Source organism: Rhinopithecus bieti, unplaced genomic scaffold (assembly GCF_001698545.2).
Source record: "Rhinopithecus bieti isolate Rb0 unplaced genomic scaffold, ASM169854v2 scaffold_47418, whole genome shotgun sequence".
NCBI classification, from domain to species: domain Eukaryota; kingdom Metazoa; phylum Chordata; class Mammalia; order Primates; family Cercopithecidae; genus Rhinopithecus; species Rhinopithecus bieti.
This window is the reverse complement of record NW_016819951.1, coordinates 2,478,066-2,497,140: the sequence shown is the minus strand read 5'-3', so window position 1 is coordinate 2,497,140 and position 19,075 is coordinate 2,478,066. Positions and strand designations below refer to the sequence as shown.

The following is a 19,075-nucleotide window of genomic DNA, read 5'->3' as shown; positions in this document are numbered from 1 at the left end:
GGGGGGGGCTTTTTTACTGATTACCTGGCAACATTCTGTCACATTTTACAAATACTTTTAATTTTAATTGAGTCTGTTCCATGAAATTCAAAAGTATGAGAATATGACAGAATACATTTTTAAAGAGATCTTTTTTGGCCAGGCACAGTGGCTCATGCCTGTAATCCCAACACTTTAGGAGGCTGAGGTGGGAGAATCACTTGAGTCCAGGAATTTGAGACCAGCATGGGCAACATAATGAGATCCCATCTCTCCAAACTTTTTAAAAATTAGCTGGGTGTGGAGGTGGGTACCTGTGGTCCTAGCTACTCAGGAGGCTGAGGTGGGAGGATCGCTTGAGCCCAGGTCAAGGCTGCAGTGAGCCTTGATCATGCCACTGCACTTCAGCCTGTCTCAGAACAAAACGGAAAGTCCTTTTTTTGTGTGAATCAATGGGGATTGTGGAGAGTTGCTGCACCATACTCAACAAATGAAGTGTTAGCCACCTCCAATTTCTTTCTTGCTTTTGGGTCTGAAATCTTGTTTAGAATATAATTTCTTTAGTTAAATTGGAGTAACAACAACAAGAAGTAATTTAATTGCCAGAAGTAATTATATTTTTAAAACCCAGGAAGGAGGCAGCGTAGTAGTGATTTGTCCAGGAGCATAACTGGTACGGAAAAGTACACAGAAATCCTAAAGAAAAAAAACACTGAGTTTCCAGGAAAGAGAGTGACATGAATGCTTGTGTCCATGGCAATGGAAAAAAAAAAACAGAACTAGTAGGCAAGAGGTTAAACAGCATATTAGTACTTAAGCAGGAGTCAGAGGATAGCGAAGTTTTAATCTTGTGTAGGGAAAATGGCCCAACATAAATAAAATATACTTTTTCAGAGAGAATTATATTATCACTATAAACATTTCAAATTATATGAATGAAATGAAAAGTAAAAATTACTCTTCACCACCTCCAACCTTCCCCTCTACCCCAAGTTTCCCCCCTTCTTAGAAAATAGGGTAAGTCGTTTGATGAATTAATTTCTTTTTTCTTTGCAACTTGGAGATCTTTCCTTGGGTATATAAAAATCTATTTATTTAAGCATTAAGGCTATTTCTAGTTGTTATTAAAATTTAGGTTACAGCTGGCCAGGCGTGGTGCCTTACACCTGTAATCCCAGTACTTTGGGAGGCCGAGGTGGGCAGATCACTTGAGGTCAGGAGTACGAGACCAGCCTGGCTAACATGGGGAAACCCCATCTCTACTAAAAATACAAAAAATTGGCCAGGCTTGGTGGTGGGCACCTGTAATCCCAGCTACTCCAGAGGCTGAGGCAGGAGAATAGGTTGAACCCAGGAGGCGGAGGTTGCAGTGAGCCAAGATCGTCACCAAAAAAAAAAAAACAAAATAGGTTGCACCTAACATCCTTGCCCTTTCATCTTTTGTGCACATGGTATAGTGTTTCTGTAGTGTCATCTACTCAATGAAAAGCATTATGTCTTCAGAAAACCTAACAAGTACCATCTAGGTAGTAACCAGATTTGTATAGATTCTTTGACAGCTAATATCTGGTCTGTTTGGGGTCAGAGAATACCAAAGGAGTAAACCCTATCTCCCTTTCTGTACAGTCATTCATAAGGCACTCTATCTCCTCCAAGCAGGTTCCTGAAATTCCAGAGTGACCTGCTGCTTGTTCATGAGTTTCAGCACTTACTTGGAGTGTTATCTCAAGAGTGTCCCATAATCACTTCGCATTACTTTCCCTTAACTACTTGCATGTTTAAAACCCTTATCAAGTTTTTAATTATTCACTTAGTTCTTCCTCCCAACAGTATAGTGAGATCATAATAGTCTTTGTTATTATTCCAATTAAGTAGTTGTTTTTACTCCAATTTAATTAAGGAAATGATAAAGGAAAAGCATACGCCAAAGAATTTCGTGAACTGACCGAGGTCACTGTGGAATGTAGCTGGTTCTGTGGAGGTCTTGCAAATGGGGTTGTTTTGTGCTCCAGTGAAGTGAGTTGCTCCTCAGAGGGTCTCTAGCCTCCCATTTGGAGAAAACAGAACTATTGGTAATACTTCTATCCCAGTAGACACCATCAACAAATCTCCAGGTTGCCTGATTGACTGAAGAATAGACAGCCAAAGATAGCATTTGGTTCTGTCTTGATGTTCGCTCATTTTAGGAGCCTCTGGAAGTGCAGGGGACCTCTTTTGAGATTGGGGTCCTCACCTCTTGGGTCAGCACAGTACTGCTGCATGCACTGGAACATGGAGCACAGAAGCCTCTCATTCATGGACACTGAGGTGTGTGGTCACCAAATAGTTAATGCACAATGAAAAAGAAGTCCCTTCAATGATAGCATAAAGCATGTGTACCGCTGTTATTTTCAACGCAAACAATTAGAAGTCCTAATGTCAACAATGAAGATAGGTTCGGTAGGTTATGGTGGCACTTTTATAGTAAGCAATGAATCACTTTAACAAAAGAGATTAGATGAAAAAGTACATTGCAATTCAGAGCTTCTCCAGAAGGAGAGGCAGGGCATATCTGAATCGTCTTGGGAAATTTTTCAAACTACACGTTACTCCCCTCCAACTCCACATTCCTGGCCCAGATTCTGATATAGTGCCATGGAGGAGGGAGGGGTGCATTGTCCAGCCCTCTCTCCACCCCTCCTCTTATAAATCATTACTTTAATAAGTCACTGTTATCAGGGATGTTGTCATGTATCTCATCGCTCATGCATCTTAGGAGAAAAGATACATTATATCTGAAAAAGATAGGAAATGAGTGTCCTTCTGTAAAACAAAGATTACTATTTATGCCATGGGAAGTTCAAGTGATCATACTGAGGTTTTTTGAAGTTGGTATGTTTTATAAACATATATAGATCTATAAATACTGAGAAAATTCCTGGAAGGAGCTACACCAAGCTGTGAAGAAACATTTCTTCCTTCATTCATTCATTATGTGTTAGAGTTTTGCTATGTTGTGCTCTGCCCCATTCTAGGTCTGAGGACCCAATAGTGAAGAAGGCAAAAATCTCTACCATCATGGTATGCATACACATAAACAAATGCATTCATTATATAATAACAGTTTGTCCATTCGTCTGATAAATAGTTGCTGATTTCCTGCTACGTGCCTGGCCCTATACTAGGTGCTGGAAATCTAGCAGTGGTAGAAGAAAATGACAAAAATCCTGCAGCCATAAAGCATACAGCCTAATGGAAAGAGACTGACACTAAGTAAAGTAAACCTGCAAAGCATCTTATGTGAGGGGTTATGAAGGAAGTTCCATTAGGGAGGAGGAAAAGGGAATATTAGCAAAGCCGGGGCTGCAATTCTAAATACAGTGGTCAGGGAAGGCCTCCCAAAGAAGTTGGCATTGAGCAAAGGCATACAGGAGATGAGACAAGGACCCAGGACCCAGGCCCATTTCTGGGGAAGTTTCTTCCAGGCCAGGGGAACAGCAGGTGCACAGACAGGTTGGCAAGAGCATGCCTGGTGTGTACCAGCCCCTGGAAGGAAGTCATGTATCTGGAGAGAACCTACAAAAGGGAAATGAGTAGGAGTTGGCATGGGGTTGGCCTGTAGGGCATTGGGGCCTACAGGTTTTGAGCTTGAGAGCATAACCAATTTCCATTTTAAACAGACTCACTCTGGCTGCTGGGTTGAGGACAGACTGGAACGGGGCAGGAGGGCACAGCAAGACCAGTTAGGAAACTGTTGCAATGGTCCAGGCCAGAGGTGAGTGGGGTGGACCAGACTGAGTCTCACTCCACATTCACCAGAGATGGTACAAGTTGGTTATGAGAATTGAAGAGAGAGCAGGGGATACAAAATGATTTTGCAAAACATGCAAATGTAAGGAATTTTTTTATTGTAGCATTTATGAGAAAGAAAAATTCCTTGAGATCTTGCTCTCAAGAAGTTTTCTCTCTACTGAAACGTAGCATAAACTCTGCAGCAGGCCCTACGCTATTTGACAAGTATTGTCTCATTTACTCCCGAGCTAAACCCTGAGGTACTACAGATTTGAAGTGTTAATAAATATCTGGTTTATATTCCCCAGGATAGAGGGAGCAGCTCAGAAACATGTGCTGCTTCTGCACAGAGAAAAGAAAATATGTAAAGCAAAAGCATGTAGTGTTCCCTTTATGACTTCAAGATTAAACCTTTGTCTTCTTTTTTCCAGTTATAAAATCTCAAAGAGGTATGCTAAATATGTGTGTGACCTCTGTGTGTATAGACGCACCATAATTTATTTAGGTACCATAATTTATTTAACCAGTTCTCTATTTCCATAGGAGTCCAAACTCCACCAGGTTTCTGGGGGACTTCCCCAGGCTGGGGGTTGTTATCTGGTTGCCATAAATTGTATTCCACAAACATATGGGCCTCTTGGTAATGCAGCCCAGATGTGAGTATTTGAAAGGCTTGACAGTGAGGAGCAAGCAAGCATTTAACTAGGAGTGCAGGGCCTTGGCGTGACCTCACTGGAAAAGCTCATGTTCCCTCAGAGGAGGGCAACCTGAGGTGGCTCAGGCCGGTACCACCTTGTTCCAGTCAAAGCCAGAATCTTGGCTTCTTTCATCCCCCTTATTACTTGTTTTGTTTTTCATTTCAATTGGTCTTCCCTCTTCTTCTCCCTTCTTTTCCTCCTCCTCTTTCCAAGTCACTTTTGCTGGGTCCTAGGACTGCATGTGTCCACTCAGTGGTACCCTAAAGCGTTGTCTGCCACTCTTAGGGCTGAGAAGAACTCACTTTCCTACTGTAGTAGGAAACCCGGAGGCAGACTGCTCCCTCTGGGTGAAAATTGCTACAAACATGGAGCCCTTGAATTCAAGACTGCTGACTGCCTTCTCATCACTCCTGGCCTGGTCTTTGGAACGTTAGATCTTTAGAAAGAGTTTAACTCAAGGAACATCATGACTACAACCCATGAGTCCTCGTCATTCCACCAGAATTTTTTAAAGAGAGCCAAATACACATGACACATAAAGACAGACTGTAGTAAAGAGGGAGACTTATTGACATGGAAAGATGCTCCCAATATATTCTAGGTGAAAGAAGTGGACCACAAAACGTCCATGCAATATGATAACACTCTATGTAAAATATTGTATAAAACATCTGTACAGATAGAAACTAAGTTGAAGATGTTAACAATAGTTAATCTCTAGGTAGGATGATTGTAGGGACGATTTGTATTTTCTTCTTTTTCGCTCATCTGTGTTTTTTCCTACAATGAACATATTACTTGAGCAAATGTTTTAAATGCAATTATGAAAAGTGATAAGAGGAAGAAAGGATAAAATGTTTGTGACCAGATAAGCATGCGTTTGTTTAAAGCCATCAGAGGGTAGGTGATTTACAATAATGAGAGGACTGGAAAGTTCATCTTTTCATGGAGGAATGTGATTTAAAGGCCCAGAGAAACAACTGATTCCTCCTACTTAAGCTGAGCTGAGGCTACTTGAGGGAGGTATGCGAGTTAGCCAGAGGTCTTTGCCCATCTACCACACTCCCATCTGAATGCACAATACCCCAGACCGTGGGAAATACAAAGGCCAGTTGCCTCAGTATCACCCATGACCCCTAACTAGCCCAGCCTATTCTGAACTTCCAGGCAGGCGGTTAATGGCCTTCATCTTCGAGGATCCAACATCCTCATCACACAAGAGTTCAAGAAAGACACAGAATCCTCTGAAGCACATGCTCGATCATGATTTCAGTTTCTTACAGGATGCTATTTCTTGGTGTATTCCCTGGGCAAGCATCAGAAATTATTTTTAGAAATCTGCTCACTCCCCTCTCAAACCTTTCAGTCTTATCTTTTGGTGGGTGTGCCTCTGTTTCCACAGTTTTAAGAAACAGATGGGCCATGAATACTTAAAGGATGTATGTGTTTGTCTGTGTGTGTGTGTGTGTGTGTGTGTGTGTGTGTGTGTCAGGACAATGAAGAGGCGACATCAAAAGTAAAGAAATTGTATGGTGGGGCTGGGCGCAGTGACTCATGCTTGTAATCCCAGCACTTTGGGAAGCCAAGGCCGGTGGATCACAAGGTCAGGAGTTCCAGAACAGCCTGGCCAACATGACGAAACCCCAGCTCTACTAAAAATACAACAATTAGCCAGGTGTGGTGGTGCACACCTGTAGTCCCAGCTACATGGGAGGCTGAGGCAGGAGAATCACTTGAATCTGGGAGGCAAAGGTTGCAGATCATACCATTGCACTCCAGCCTGCGCAACAGAGCAAGACTCTGTCTCCAAAAGAAAAAAAAAGAAAGAAAGAAACCATATTGTGAAGGGTGAAAGAAGCTTCAGAGCTCAGAAATTAGAAGCTTGGCTTTCAATGCAGGGTTTCACTGTAGCAGCACTATTGAAACTGAGGACCAGGCCATTCTTTGTAGTAGGGAGCTAAGCTGTGCTGTAGGATCTTTAGCAGATCCCTGGTCTCCACCTACTGACGTCAATAATGCTCCCAGGCTGGGCACTGTGGCTTACATCTGTAATCCCAGCACTTCAGGAGGCCAAGGCAGGTGGAGCACTTGAGTCCAGTTCAGGTCCAGCCTGGGCAACATTATGAAACTCTGTCTCCACAAAAATACAAAAATTATCCTTGCGTTTTAGTGCATGCCTATAGTCACAGCTACTCAGGAGACTGAGGCAGGAGGATGGTTTGAGCCCAGGAAGTTGAGGCTGCAGTGATCAGGCCACTGCACTCTAGCCCGGGCAGCAGAGCAAGACCCTGTTTCAAAATAAACAATAACACTCCCCAAGTGCTGACAGTCAAATAGTGTCTTCAGCACTGGTAAACACCCCCACCCAAACATTGAGAACAGAGCTTTAGCATCATTCTTAGGTTCATATTCCAGCTCTTCCACTTACTCACTGTGTAGTTTCTGGCACCCTCTCGGGCCTGTTTCATCACCTATAAAATGAAGCTGGTGGTAGCACCCACCTACTTTGGGGGTTGTTGGAGGATTCCAAGTGCTAACAGGTAATGCAGACCCTCTATAAATGTTAGCTATTTTTATGTTATAAATAACAGGCTGCCTCAACCACATGTTCAGTGGGTGAAACATTCTATCATGTTTCTGTCACAGCCTTTGAATATGAAAGATTTGGGATTGTCTGGCTTGGGTCTGACCCAGTCCCCTTTGCACTGGGCAGAAGATCTTATCATTTATCTTCATTATTCACCGTGCCCAGATGTTACCTCCCCACCCAACTTTTCTCCCCTACCTCCCCTCCCCACTCCCTCTCAAAGCATCTGTCCCTGCTTTCCTGTGGAGGACTAGAGCGGGCTGTTTTAAAGAGGAGGAGAGGCAAGCACTTGGAATTCACATGTCCCTGACACTTCAGGTTGCCTAGGGGAGAAGACTCTCTCCCCTTCCTGGCAGGTCACAGCAAGGCCCTGACTCTTTTGGGCCTCCAGCTCTTCTAGATAACTCAGAAAGAGTCACGTTGTGGGAAAGGAGCAAGAGGGCAGGTTCCTACAGGCTTACCAGGAGGCCCTCTCTAGTTCTAGCCATGTCTGGAAATTCAGAAATGAGAAAGAGCATTCCTGGCAGAGGAGCACATTGTAGAAGCAAACAGTGCTTCCCCTGGGAATTCTCCAAGACTGTTCCCCTCCCACAGATGAAAGGGAACATATTGGACTCCCATAAGCGCTGCATAATAGCTTGCAGAAAGTGATGTGTTTGGAGAAAGTGAAATACACTTAAATTACACTTCAGCCTTCAGCATGCATTATAAAGTGAGATATGACTACCTTGCAGGGTCATTACAAGCAATAAACAGATATCTCCCTGCTCAGAATGTGGATGAGGATCTGATAGAAATCTTTCAAGGCGTGTGGCTACAGTTAAATGCCTGAAATTACTCATGGTGACTAAATGAAACCCAGAATGAGGTGTTTTGATTTAGCCCTCACTGGATGCCAGTCACAAACTCAGCATTGTTCAGAATGCAAAATAATTGAGCATTTCTTGCCCAATTCACCCTCTTTGAAGATACCACTCGGACCTCGCAAAGGCCCTGGGAAACAAAGAAACTATGCTCAGTTGAGGAAGAAAAGTCGAAACTGGTTAGAAGAGCATTTGTTTCACAATATTTTCCTCATTTTGTGTTAAAACAGACATTTTTGTAGCATTTGTTTCCTTGAGAGAAATAACTTAGGAAAGATACTTGGATTTTTTTTTTTTTTTTTTTTTTTGAGACAGAATCTTGCTCGGTCACCCACGCTGGAGGCTGGAGTCCAGTGGCACAATCTCAGCTCACTGCAACCTTCTCCTCCCGGGTTCAAGCGATTCTCCTGCCTCAGCCTCCTGAATAGCTGGGACTACAGGCATGTGCCACCACATCCAGCTAATTTTTGTATTTTTAGTAGAAATGAGTTTTCACCATGGTGGCCAGGCTGGTCTCGAACTCCTGACCTCAAGTGATCTGCCTGCCTTGGCCTCCCAAAGTGTTGGGATTACTGGCATGAGCCACGACGCCTGGCCAGATACTTGGAATTTTTATTCTGGTTGTTACCGTTAAAGCTTTAAAGCTGTTCCCAACTAAGTCAGTGCCTTTTATTACAGTCACATCAGTAAAGCGATAATAATATTCTAATAATCACCGCCATTCATTGGCTACTAAACTACATGCCACCTGCTATGTTAAGCACATTTCTTTTTTTTTTTTGAGATGGAGTCTTGCTCTGTCGCCCAGGCTGGAGTGCAGTGGTGCTATCTCTGCTCACTGCAAGCTCTGCCTGCCAGATTCACACCATTCTCCTGCCTCAGCCTCTCCGAGTAGCTGGGATTACAGGCGCCTACCACCACGCCTGGCTAATTGTTTTGTATTTGTAGTAGAGACAGGGTTTCACCATGGTCTCAGTCTTCTGACCTTGTGATCCGCCTGCCTCGGCCTCCCAAAGTGCTGGGATTACAAGCGTGAGCCACAGTGCCCGGCCTTTAAGCACATTTCAAACCCTCTCATTTCTCCAGTGTGTGGGGCAAGAGAGGTAAGAGGCACTGAGAGTGGAGCAGCTGCCCCAAGACCTCAAGACTGATCAGCATTGGAGCTACGATTCAAACTAATATCTGTCCCGCTCCCTAGTGTTGACTTGTGACCACTAGAAATAAATACCACAAGACAAAAATATTGGCCATGTAAATTTAAGCGACTCTTCAAAGGACAGCCACTTCCAAACAACTGAGTGTTGTGCTCTTTGACATCCATGTGTTGCCATCTAGCTGGCAGGGCTGTGTCCCTTCCAGCCGTCTTTGTCATGTCACTGTGGTGTAATGTTCTGTCATCACTAATGAGTGGTTAAGCTAAACAAAAAAGGAAAAAAATGCTAATGGGAGGAGGCCAAATAGCAGAGACAAAACCTTCCTGAGCGAATTCTCTTCTCAAGAAATTACTCTTGTGAAGCTGAGGTTTGTCTCCAAAATGTGTGCCTATTCAAAAAGCCTGGGTTCTTTCTGAAGCTGAAAAATTAACCATGGGCTTCAACTTAACAGAACCTTAGTGAAATCGCTCACAGTAAGCATGCAAAAAGGAAACAGTATCCTTTTGCAAAAAAAGGCTGAAAGAAAAGGTCTTTATTTTATTAATCTGGGATAGTCCATTTCATGTCATTAAGAAGTCCTAGATTTTGTTTTCAGTTCATGGTGTGTGTTGATAGGTGTGCCTGAAGAGCCATTTTCCCCAAAGCCCCTATGTACTTTTCATACACTCCATAAATATGAAGTCATTACAATGGCCCCCTTGAGGGAGAGATGGAATCGTGGATTCAGAGAGCTGGTAATCGGATGCCTAGGCAGGAGGCACCAGGGCTGGTCGCCAGAAAGTAGTGGGAAATAAGATAGAGACCTGTTTACTGGGACTAGGATGTAGTCAGGGGCCTGGGCTCCAAAAACAAGGTGAACCCAGTTTCTAGTACAAAGGTATCTGTTCAGAGTTGGATGCGCCACAAATTGATTTGGCGCCAAGCTACCCAGCAACCTGTATGTGGTTTCTTCAATGCTCGAAGACTAGCAAGAGGATTGGTTTGGCTAATATGCGCTCCACCTGGAGTGCCCTTCCTACCTTTGTTACCTGGTGAACTCATGCATTCTTTAAGACTCAGCTCAACTGTCCCCTCTCCTGTGGCGCTTAGTCCTATGCATTTCAGTTTGGCAACATTCTCCCCTTAATTCATAAGCTGAGTTAATTGCATCAGGCTGGTGGGCCCCCACAGCATTGTGTACATGTTATATTTCATTTTGGTTGTTATTGTAGGAAAGCATTATGTCATATTGGCTTGGAATATGAACTTAGAAGTCTAACAGACCTCAGTTTGAGTCATGGCTCCACTACTTGCTAGCTGTATGGCCTAAAGAAGAAGACTTGGCATCTCTGTATCTAAGCTTTCTCATCTGTAAAATGGGCTCATAATTTGTTGCCTACTGCATCTGGTTGTACCAAAGATGAAAAAAAAAAGGTTCCTGTAGAGCACTTTGTATTATCCCTAGCACATAAGAAGCCCAGTATTAACTTGGGTTCTTTGGTTGCCAGCAACAGAACCACTTGTGGCTAACAAACAAAATGAAAGGAAAACTTAACTAACAAAGACTCAGAAAAGACAGGGATCAGGGCTTCTGCAAGGATCTAGGGAGCAGAAACCAAGGGACAATTTCATCAGAGTGGTGCTAGCAGAATAAATAGGCTCCAACCATCTTTGATTTTTTTTTTTTTTTTTTTTTTGAGACGGAGTCTCGCTCTGTCACCCAGGCTGGAGTGCAGTGGCCGGATCTCAGCTCACTGCAAGCTCCGCCTCCCGGGTTTTAAGCCATTCTCCTGCCTCAGCCTCCCGAGTAGCTGGGACTACAGGCGCCAGCCACCTCGCCCGGCTAGCTTTTGTATTTTTTAGTAGAGACGGGGTTTCACCGTGTTAGCCAGGATGATCTCGAACTCCTGACCTCGTGATCCGCCTGTCTCGGCCTCCCAAAGTGCTGGGATTACAGGCTTGAGCCACCGCGCCCGGCCTTTGATCTTTAGGTCATTCTAATCATGTTTATTCTCCAGGGTGAGAAGCTGACTGGCCTAGTTTGGGTCACCTATCCACACCTTGGTGAAGGAGTTTTAGTAGAGTAGAAAAAATGTGTCCCGGTGTCCCCCAAGCAGGTCTCACCCATCTGGTCAGCATCACTCATTTATATCCAGCCAGTGATCCTTACAACTTTTGCATATGTGACTGTTGCCGTAGGCCAGTGCAGCTTTACTTATTAAATATCACAGTCACAGAACTCTTTTTTTATAAGTTTTGGAGACAATGGGGAAATTCAAGTGAAGACTAAATTTTGAATAAAATTAAGAAATTATTATGAGCTTTGTTAGTGAGAAAATTTATTGACCCCGTGTTTTTTAATAGTCTCTGTTAGAGATGTCTATTGAAGTAATTAAAAGTGAAGGAAAAAAATAATCTCAGAAATTTCAAGTAGAAAGCAGATGTTGAGTTCTACTAATCTGACCTAGGATTTTTTTAGGACAGGGAGATCTCTTCCTGTGGAAAGGCCTTCCCCTTCTGAGACTACTCTAACTTTTAAAAAGATATTTTATAGGTTAATCAAAATCCTTCAACTTAAGTCTTTTGCCGTGGTTTTGCTTAACATGTACTTCTGTATATGTTAACATTTTGGTGAAAATGTCACACTTGTCTTATTTCTCTGCCTATTTTTAACATGGTTGAGATGCCCACAATTACTAAGGGTTCAGCTTCCTGCTGAGTACTGGTTGAGTGAACTGGGAGTGGCAGCCCAGGAGATGTTGCTTAAGAGCATTGTCCACAGAGTCAAAGTCATTGTCCCAGACCAAGACCTAGCCCCACCAGGTAGTCAGATCTCTAAAACTCAGAGTCTGAGTCTGTGAAATCAGGGTCATCATAGGTCCCTCCCCAAGGTGGTTGTGATAATTAAATGAGAGAACAATTGGGAAGCACTTAGCACATTGCAGGCACCTTAGTAAGAGTTTGGGAAATGTTGGCTGGGATCCTGCTACTGCTCTTAATTAGGCTGCCCACTGGAAGCCTGCTCATATTATCTTCATTGATAGGGATACAAATGCATGGGAAAGCCAAGAAAGCAGGGAACAGCCACCACCAAGTAGTTGAACTGGAAGGTTCTTGGAGATGCACAGAAACTTGTGTAACATGGGTCATCTTAGCCCTGTAGCAGCAGCCAACCTCTGGTCCGCCTCACTTTGGTGTCTGCCATCACAGTGACTCGGCTACCCTGCTTTGGTCCATCAACTCTTGCTGTGGACTCTTGTCCCTCTCTACTTCATGGCTTCCGCTGCCTCATGGTTGCTGCTTAGTGCCTTTCTCTGCCTCCACTGAATCCCTCCTGACCCACCCCTCAGTCTCTGAGAGACCATGTTAATCGGTTAGCTCATTCGTCATGCAATATAAAAAGCATCTGTTGAGTAGCACTTGCTCCTTTCCAGGCCACTTCACCACCTGACATCTTGGCTGCCTTTGAGTCAGGTGACTCTCCTAGTCCACGCAGCAGGGCTCAGAGTAGAAGAAACTAGACTGATGGGAGAAGAGAATACTGTCTACCCAAAAGGAAAAGCTGAGACAAAATTAATATAGAAAGCTTATTTGGGACAAGGTTGAGGACTGCAGCCCAGGACACACTTCCAAGTTGCCTTAAGAAGTGCTCTGGAGAAGGAGAGGCCCAAGTGTTTAAAGAAAAAAAGGACAAATCAAGAAAGGGGACAGTTACAAAAGTTGTTCATCAGGAATTAATTCTCCTTGGTTTACAGAAATAACATTGATCAGTGATTGGCTATACATTGTTTTTTGGGGTTTTTTTTGTTTGTTTGTTTATTTTATTTTTGAGACAGAGTCTCCCTCTGTTGCCCAGGCTGGAGTTGCAGTGGCGCAATCTCAGCTCACTACAGCCACCACCTTCTGGGCTCAAGCAATTCTCCTCCCTCAGCCTCCAGAGTAGCTGAGATTACAGGTGCCCGCCCAGCACCATGCCCAGCTAATTTTTGTATTTTTAGTAGAGACAGTTTCACCATGGTGGCCAGGTTGGTGTGGAACTCCTGGCCTCCAGTGATCTGCCCGCTTCGGCCTCCCAAAGTGCTGGGATTACAGGCATGAACCACTGCGTCTGGCCTGGCTATCCATTGTTGAGCTACAGGATGTGGGTTATAGTGTCCGGGGTAGTGGACACTAATGTGTCCAGTGCAGCTAGTTTGGGCTATACCAGGCAGTTTCCGGAGAAAAATACATAGCTCAGGAAGGGAAGTAGGACTTGATTGCTGTCCATTTTAATGCCTCTCTAGACCTGATAAATTGAAAGAACTGGAATTCTTCAGATAAAAGTTCTGTTCTTTCCTCAGAGGTAAGACACCCAATTTAGAAAAGACACAAACTAAATAATTTGCCCAAGGTCATACAGCTAATAAATGGTGGACTTGAAACACTACATCTCGATCTTTTGGATTCCAAAGCCTATTTTCCCCCCAACTCCTCATTTCCTTAACCGCCTTTGTACTTAACTTTCTCTTCTCATAAATCCGACACTCCTCCATCTTCATTAACCTCACTTATAAGTGAGATAAAAGCTTGTAAGTAAAAATATAAAGGATTTGTTCTCTTTCTGGAACTTCCCTTGATGACTCAACGTTAAAGGGTAGAATGTTTCGAACGTTTTTACCATCTCAGTGATAAAATCTTTCACAGTCCTTTCAGCCGCATTTATTTATCAAAGGTATCATCACTGTGGAAAGGGAGAAAAAGAGAAGCAAAGGCTCAAGCCCCCTCAGGATTCCGCAGAGCTAAGGATAGGTCCACCTGGCCACTTCCTAGCCCGGCTTTGCTTTCACTCTCACTGATCTGAAAGTAAATTCCCTTTCGGACTCACAGCAGTGAGCTGTCTTGGGGCTCGATGGCCCTTCATGCATTATTCATCAAGCAATGCTCCAGAACTTGAGGAAAACTTCGGGCCCCTAGCTTGCCCGCTCGCCCACCACAGAGCACCAGCCTTTGCAAGCCGGCCTCATCAGTACAGGATTATGAAAACAGAGTTGTTCAAGACTCAGCCTCCTCCCCTCCCCACCCGGGAGCTGTCAGAGCTCTCCTGAGAGAGGGGCCTGCCTGCAACCTGTGGTCTCACAGATTGAACAAGCAAAATCCTAGAAAGGGAGTGGAGTAGTGAGGCCCAGAATACCCTGATTTGCATGAGAAAAGACCAAGATTGATGGTTGCTGAGAGACTGGCTTTGAGCCAAAGGAAAACCCAGGGCCTGGAAGGATGGGAAGGAAGAAAAGAGTGATTGAAAAGTGTGATTGAAACTCACCCAGTGGATGGGGGTCAGGTAGGCGTGAGGCCCTGAGGCCCCTCCGTCTAAAAATCCTCGAGCCTCAGGCGGGCTTTGGGGTTGGGTTAGGAAGTGCTTGCTCAGCCGACTTCAGCTTTCAACTCCGGGTTCACCTGGGCTTTCTTTTGAAGCTGTCTGAGGTATTATTATGAACTCCCAGAAAATGTTTCAAAGAATGAGCAACACAAATAAACGTTTGTTTTTGGTTGGTTACCATTTGGGGTTTCTCTTTAACTCACCTTCCAAGACACAAAAACATGCCGAAAGAGATTTTAGGCATACATATACATACATCCATCACATACTTACGTGTGGTGCACATTTCTTTTAAAAAGGAGAAGAAAGCACAACCTTCCTCAGGTTTCTCAAAATTCTCATGCTGCTTTCGGGGAACACTGAATGAGGACTGCTGAGAGATGAAAATAAATCTGAAGGAACAAACTCCTCTGCTGTTTTCAGGTTTTACATTGAGAGCATATCGTTTTAAAGGATAAAACCACCGTGGAACTGTTTTTCCTGAATGCAAAGGCCTGCGTCCACAAGGTAGGTGCCCCGTTTGTCGTGTTCACTGGATGCCTCCAGAGCGACTGGGATGACAGGAAGAAATGGTTTTGCCTCTCTTCTTGCGTTCAAACTAAGGAGAAAAAAAAGGCCACAATCTTTTCGATGAGTATGTCCTACCCCCCAACTACACACATACACAAATGACATCTTTTCTCAAATTCTGAATGGGGAAAGACAACCTCCTGCAGGGGATTCCTGAATATACACAATCCCCACTACTTTAAATGCAGCAAGTAATTGACACAGAGTGACCCAGAAAGACAGAAAGAGGGATCAATCAGATTATAATCAAAACATCTAGGCCGGAAATCTTTTTAAATAAGGTATGCCCTACACTTAACAGTAATTCAAAACCAGCCTTATTTCAGTTCAATTTCTGCCTTCCGATCCCTGCACACAAGAGCCACCTTAAATCTAGGGAAGGAGGGCTGCTCACAGCCACATGTTTTCAAGCAGTATCTCAGTTATCTCTGGTAAGGGACAGGGTTTTTCTCTTATTGTTTTTTGTTTCTGTCTAATGCATCAAGGACAGATCACTTTTATAAAATTCAATAAACATGCATTGCTAGAAAAATAATCCCATGCTGGGATGTTACGGCCATGTCAAATGGCTATAAAAGTTTTTATGGCTGGGCGTGGTGGCTCACGCTTGTAATCACAGCATTTTGGGAGGCCAAGACGGGTGGATCATGAGGTCAGTAGTTCGAGACCAGCCTGGCCAACACAGTGAAACCCCATCTCTACTAAAAATACAAAACTTAGCTAGGTGTGGTGGCGTGTGCCTGTAATCCCAGCTACTCGGGAGGCTGAGGCAGGAGAATCACTTGAACCCTGGAGGCGGAGGTTGCAGTGAGCCGAGATTGTGCCACTGCACTCCAGCCTGGGGGACAGAGTTAGACTTTCTCTCAAAACAAAACAACAACAACAAAAAAGTTTTTAAACACTCTCAGTTTTTTGTCTTTTCTCTTTGCAGACTAGCATAGCTTTAAAAGCCTTCACTGTGGTCTCCTCAAGCAACTTCCTGAGGAAGGGAAGGGAAGCCATGGGCCAAGAGATGCCCAGTGGAGCCTGGCTCCTCCCTTGTACGTTATGATCTCAATGCTTGGGATCTCAGAATTCCCTCTCCAGATTCCATGCCTGTTTCCAGGCCTTCTTTTAGGTTTATTGAGCATGTTATGCGTCCATTTTACCTCTTTTGTTGGATTATTAGCTATAACTCTTTGTTATTTCCATGATTACTTTAGGGTTTATAGTATACATTTTTAATTTATCAGGTTTACTTTCAAGATGATATTATACCACTTCACATGTAGTATAACAATCTTACAATAGTATGCTTCCATTTTTCTCCTCTCAGCCCTTATGTCATTGATGTCATACAATTTACTTTTAGATAAGTTACAGATGCACATGACATTATTATTTTTGTGTAAATATTCAATTAACTTTAAAGAAATTTAAACAGTACCAAAAGTCTTACATATTTACCCATGGAGTTAGCATTTCTGTTGCTCTTCATTCACTTGTGTAGATTAATATTTCTGTCTGTTATGATTATTTCTGACTAGAGGACTTCCTTTAGCATTTCTTATAGTGTGGGCATACTGGTGGTGAATTCCTTCAGCTTGTACCTGAAGACATCTTTATTTGCCTTTGGTTTTGGAAACTATTTCACATGATGTAGGATTCTGTGTTGGCAGTTTTTCTCTTTCCATACTTTAGAAATATTGATTCACTATCTTCTTGCTTGCATTGTTTCTGATGAGAAGTGTCCTGTTATCTTTATCTTTGTGTTTGTGTGTGTTTTTTTTTTTTTTTTTTTGATGGAGTCTCGCTTTGTCACCCAGGCTGGAGTGCAGTGGCGCCATCTCAGATCATTGCGACTTCTGCTTCCCAGGTTCAAACGATTCGCCTGCCTCAGCCTCCCTAGTAGCTGGGACTATAGGTGTGCACCACTGCACCCGGCTAATTTTTGTATTTTTAGTAGAGACGGGGTTTTAACATATTGGCCAGGCTGGTCTCAAACTCCTGACCTCAGCACTTTGGCCTCGAGCCTCCCAAAGTGCTGGGATTACAGATGTGAGCCACTGCACCTGGCCTGCTTTGAGGTATTTTATTATGAGGTGCCTTGATATAGCTTTCTTCATGTGTTTCTGTATGTATGTGTGTCATTGGCATTTATTGAGCATCTTGGTTTGTTGTCATCAAATTCAGAAACATTTTAGCCATTATTTCTTCAGATTTTTTTTTTTTTTTGGCCTCCTGTATGCCTCATTTGCAAAGCCCAGTTACACATATGCTAGGTCAGTTGAACTTGTCACACAGTGATGCTTTGCATTTGTGGGGATTTGGGGGAATATGATATCTTGTATAGTTTCTCTTTGTCTTCAGTTTCACTCATCTGTTTTTTGTAATCTAACCTGCCATTAATCCCATTTTGTACATCAGAGTTTTTGTTTTTGTTTTTGTTTTGTTTTTGAGATGGAGTCTCACTCTTGTTGCCCAGGCTGGAGTGCAATGGCGCAATCTTGGCTCACTGCAACGTCCACCTCCCGGACTGAAGCGATTCTTCTGCTTCAGCCTCCTGAATAGCTGGGATTACAGGCATGTGCCACCACACCCAGCTAAGTTTTTGTATTTTTAGTACAGATGGGGTTTCACCATGTTGGCCAGACTGGTCTCGACCTCCTGACCTCAGATGATCCGCCCACCTCAGCCTCCCAAAGTGCTGGGATTTACAGGCGTGAGTTTTTATCTTTAGAGGTTTGATTTGGAGTTTTTATCTTTAGAGGTTTGATTTGGATCTTTTTTACATCTTGCATGTGACTATTTAACTTTTTGAACATATTAAATATAATTATAATAATGGTTTTAATGCGTTTGCTTACCCTAATGTCTGTGTCAGCTCTGGGTATTTTCGATTAATTTTTGTCTGTATTTTGGGTGATGTTTTTCTGCCTGTTTGCATGCCTGGCAGTATTTGACTGGATGCTAGGCATTATTAATTGTATCTTTTTGAATGCTATATATTTTTTTATTCCTATAAATATTCTTGATGTTTGGTTTCAGGATGCAGTTTAGTTACTCAAATATGGATTGGTTTTTTCAGGTCTTGCTTTTATTATTTTTTAGGCTAGCCCAGAGCAATGCTCATTCTATAGCTAATTATTCTGCATACTGATCTTCCTGAGTACTCTATTCAATGCCCCATGAATTATGATTTTTAGTCAGCCCTGTGTAAGGATGAGGCACTCTTCCCTCTTACCCTTTCAGATGGTCTCCCACTTTGGGTAGTTTCTTTCAGTGCATGTAATGATCAGTGCTCTACTGAATCCTCAAAGGAGACTCTTTATAGATTTTCAGGGTTCTCTCTCTTCACAGCTCTCTTTTCTCCAGCAGTCTGTTCTGCAAATTCTATTCATTTTGATCTCCTGGACTAAGGAGTTGCTCCATCTCCTTAGCTCAGGGAGTTCACTGTGTTCCATTGTGTTTCTCCCTCCACAGCCTGGAGCCCTCTCTTGACAGTGGTGGGGGCAGTCATAGGGCTCGCCTTGTTCAAGGTTCACTATCTTCATTGCTGGATATTCAGTGTTATAAAAACTGTTGTTTTATATATTTTGTCTGTTTTTTTGTTTTTGTTTTTTTCAGTTAAGAGGATACATTCAGTCCCTGTTACTCCATCTTGGCTGGAAGTATAAATATTCAAAGCAAAGTTTTTGGCTGAGTCTATGGGGAAAGTAAAATGTACCCAGCATCAAAGGCTTTACTACAGCCCTCTTTTCTGAGACTCAGGTTTTCCTAAGAACTCTAAGGATTGACTGATGAGTAGACACCTATATAACAAACAGAGCTTTTCAAACACAGCGTTTACTGAGTCAGGAGCACGTTTCATAAACCACAGTTGGCCATCCTCTCCTATGTAGAGAAATACAATTGCTCCTTGTAATATTTTTCACTGCCTTGTTGGCATTGATCCAGTGTTTTCTCTTGCTAATGCAAAGACGGTTAGAAGGCAGACTTTCAACTCATGACATTTCTCTTGTACCTCTATATGCTAAATTCTGTTTGTCTTGAGAAAGCAAGGAAAAGCAGAATTCCTTTAAATGCTATTGCATTTTATGAATGTCAATTGCTGGGAGCTCCTTTCTTTTTTTTTTTTT

At 43.1% G+C, this 19,075-nt stretch overlaps 1 protein-coding gene across 1 annotated transcript in view; it reads left to right on the top strand.

Moving 5' to 3' along the window:
- FRMD4B (FERM domain containing 4B) overlaps positions 1-19,075 on the top strand; it is a 216,262-nt gene that overhangs the window by 85,133 nt on the left and 112,054 nt on the right. The window contains 2 exon segments of the mRNA XM_017859405.1: positions 14,811-14,833; positions 14,836-14,894. Of these exon segments, the coding sequence (XP_017714894.1) occupies positions 14,811-14,833; positions 14,836-14,894 (82 nt within the window).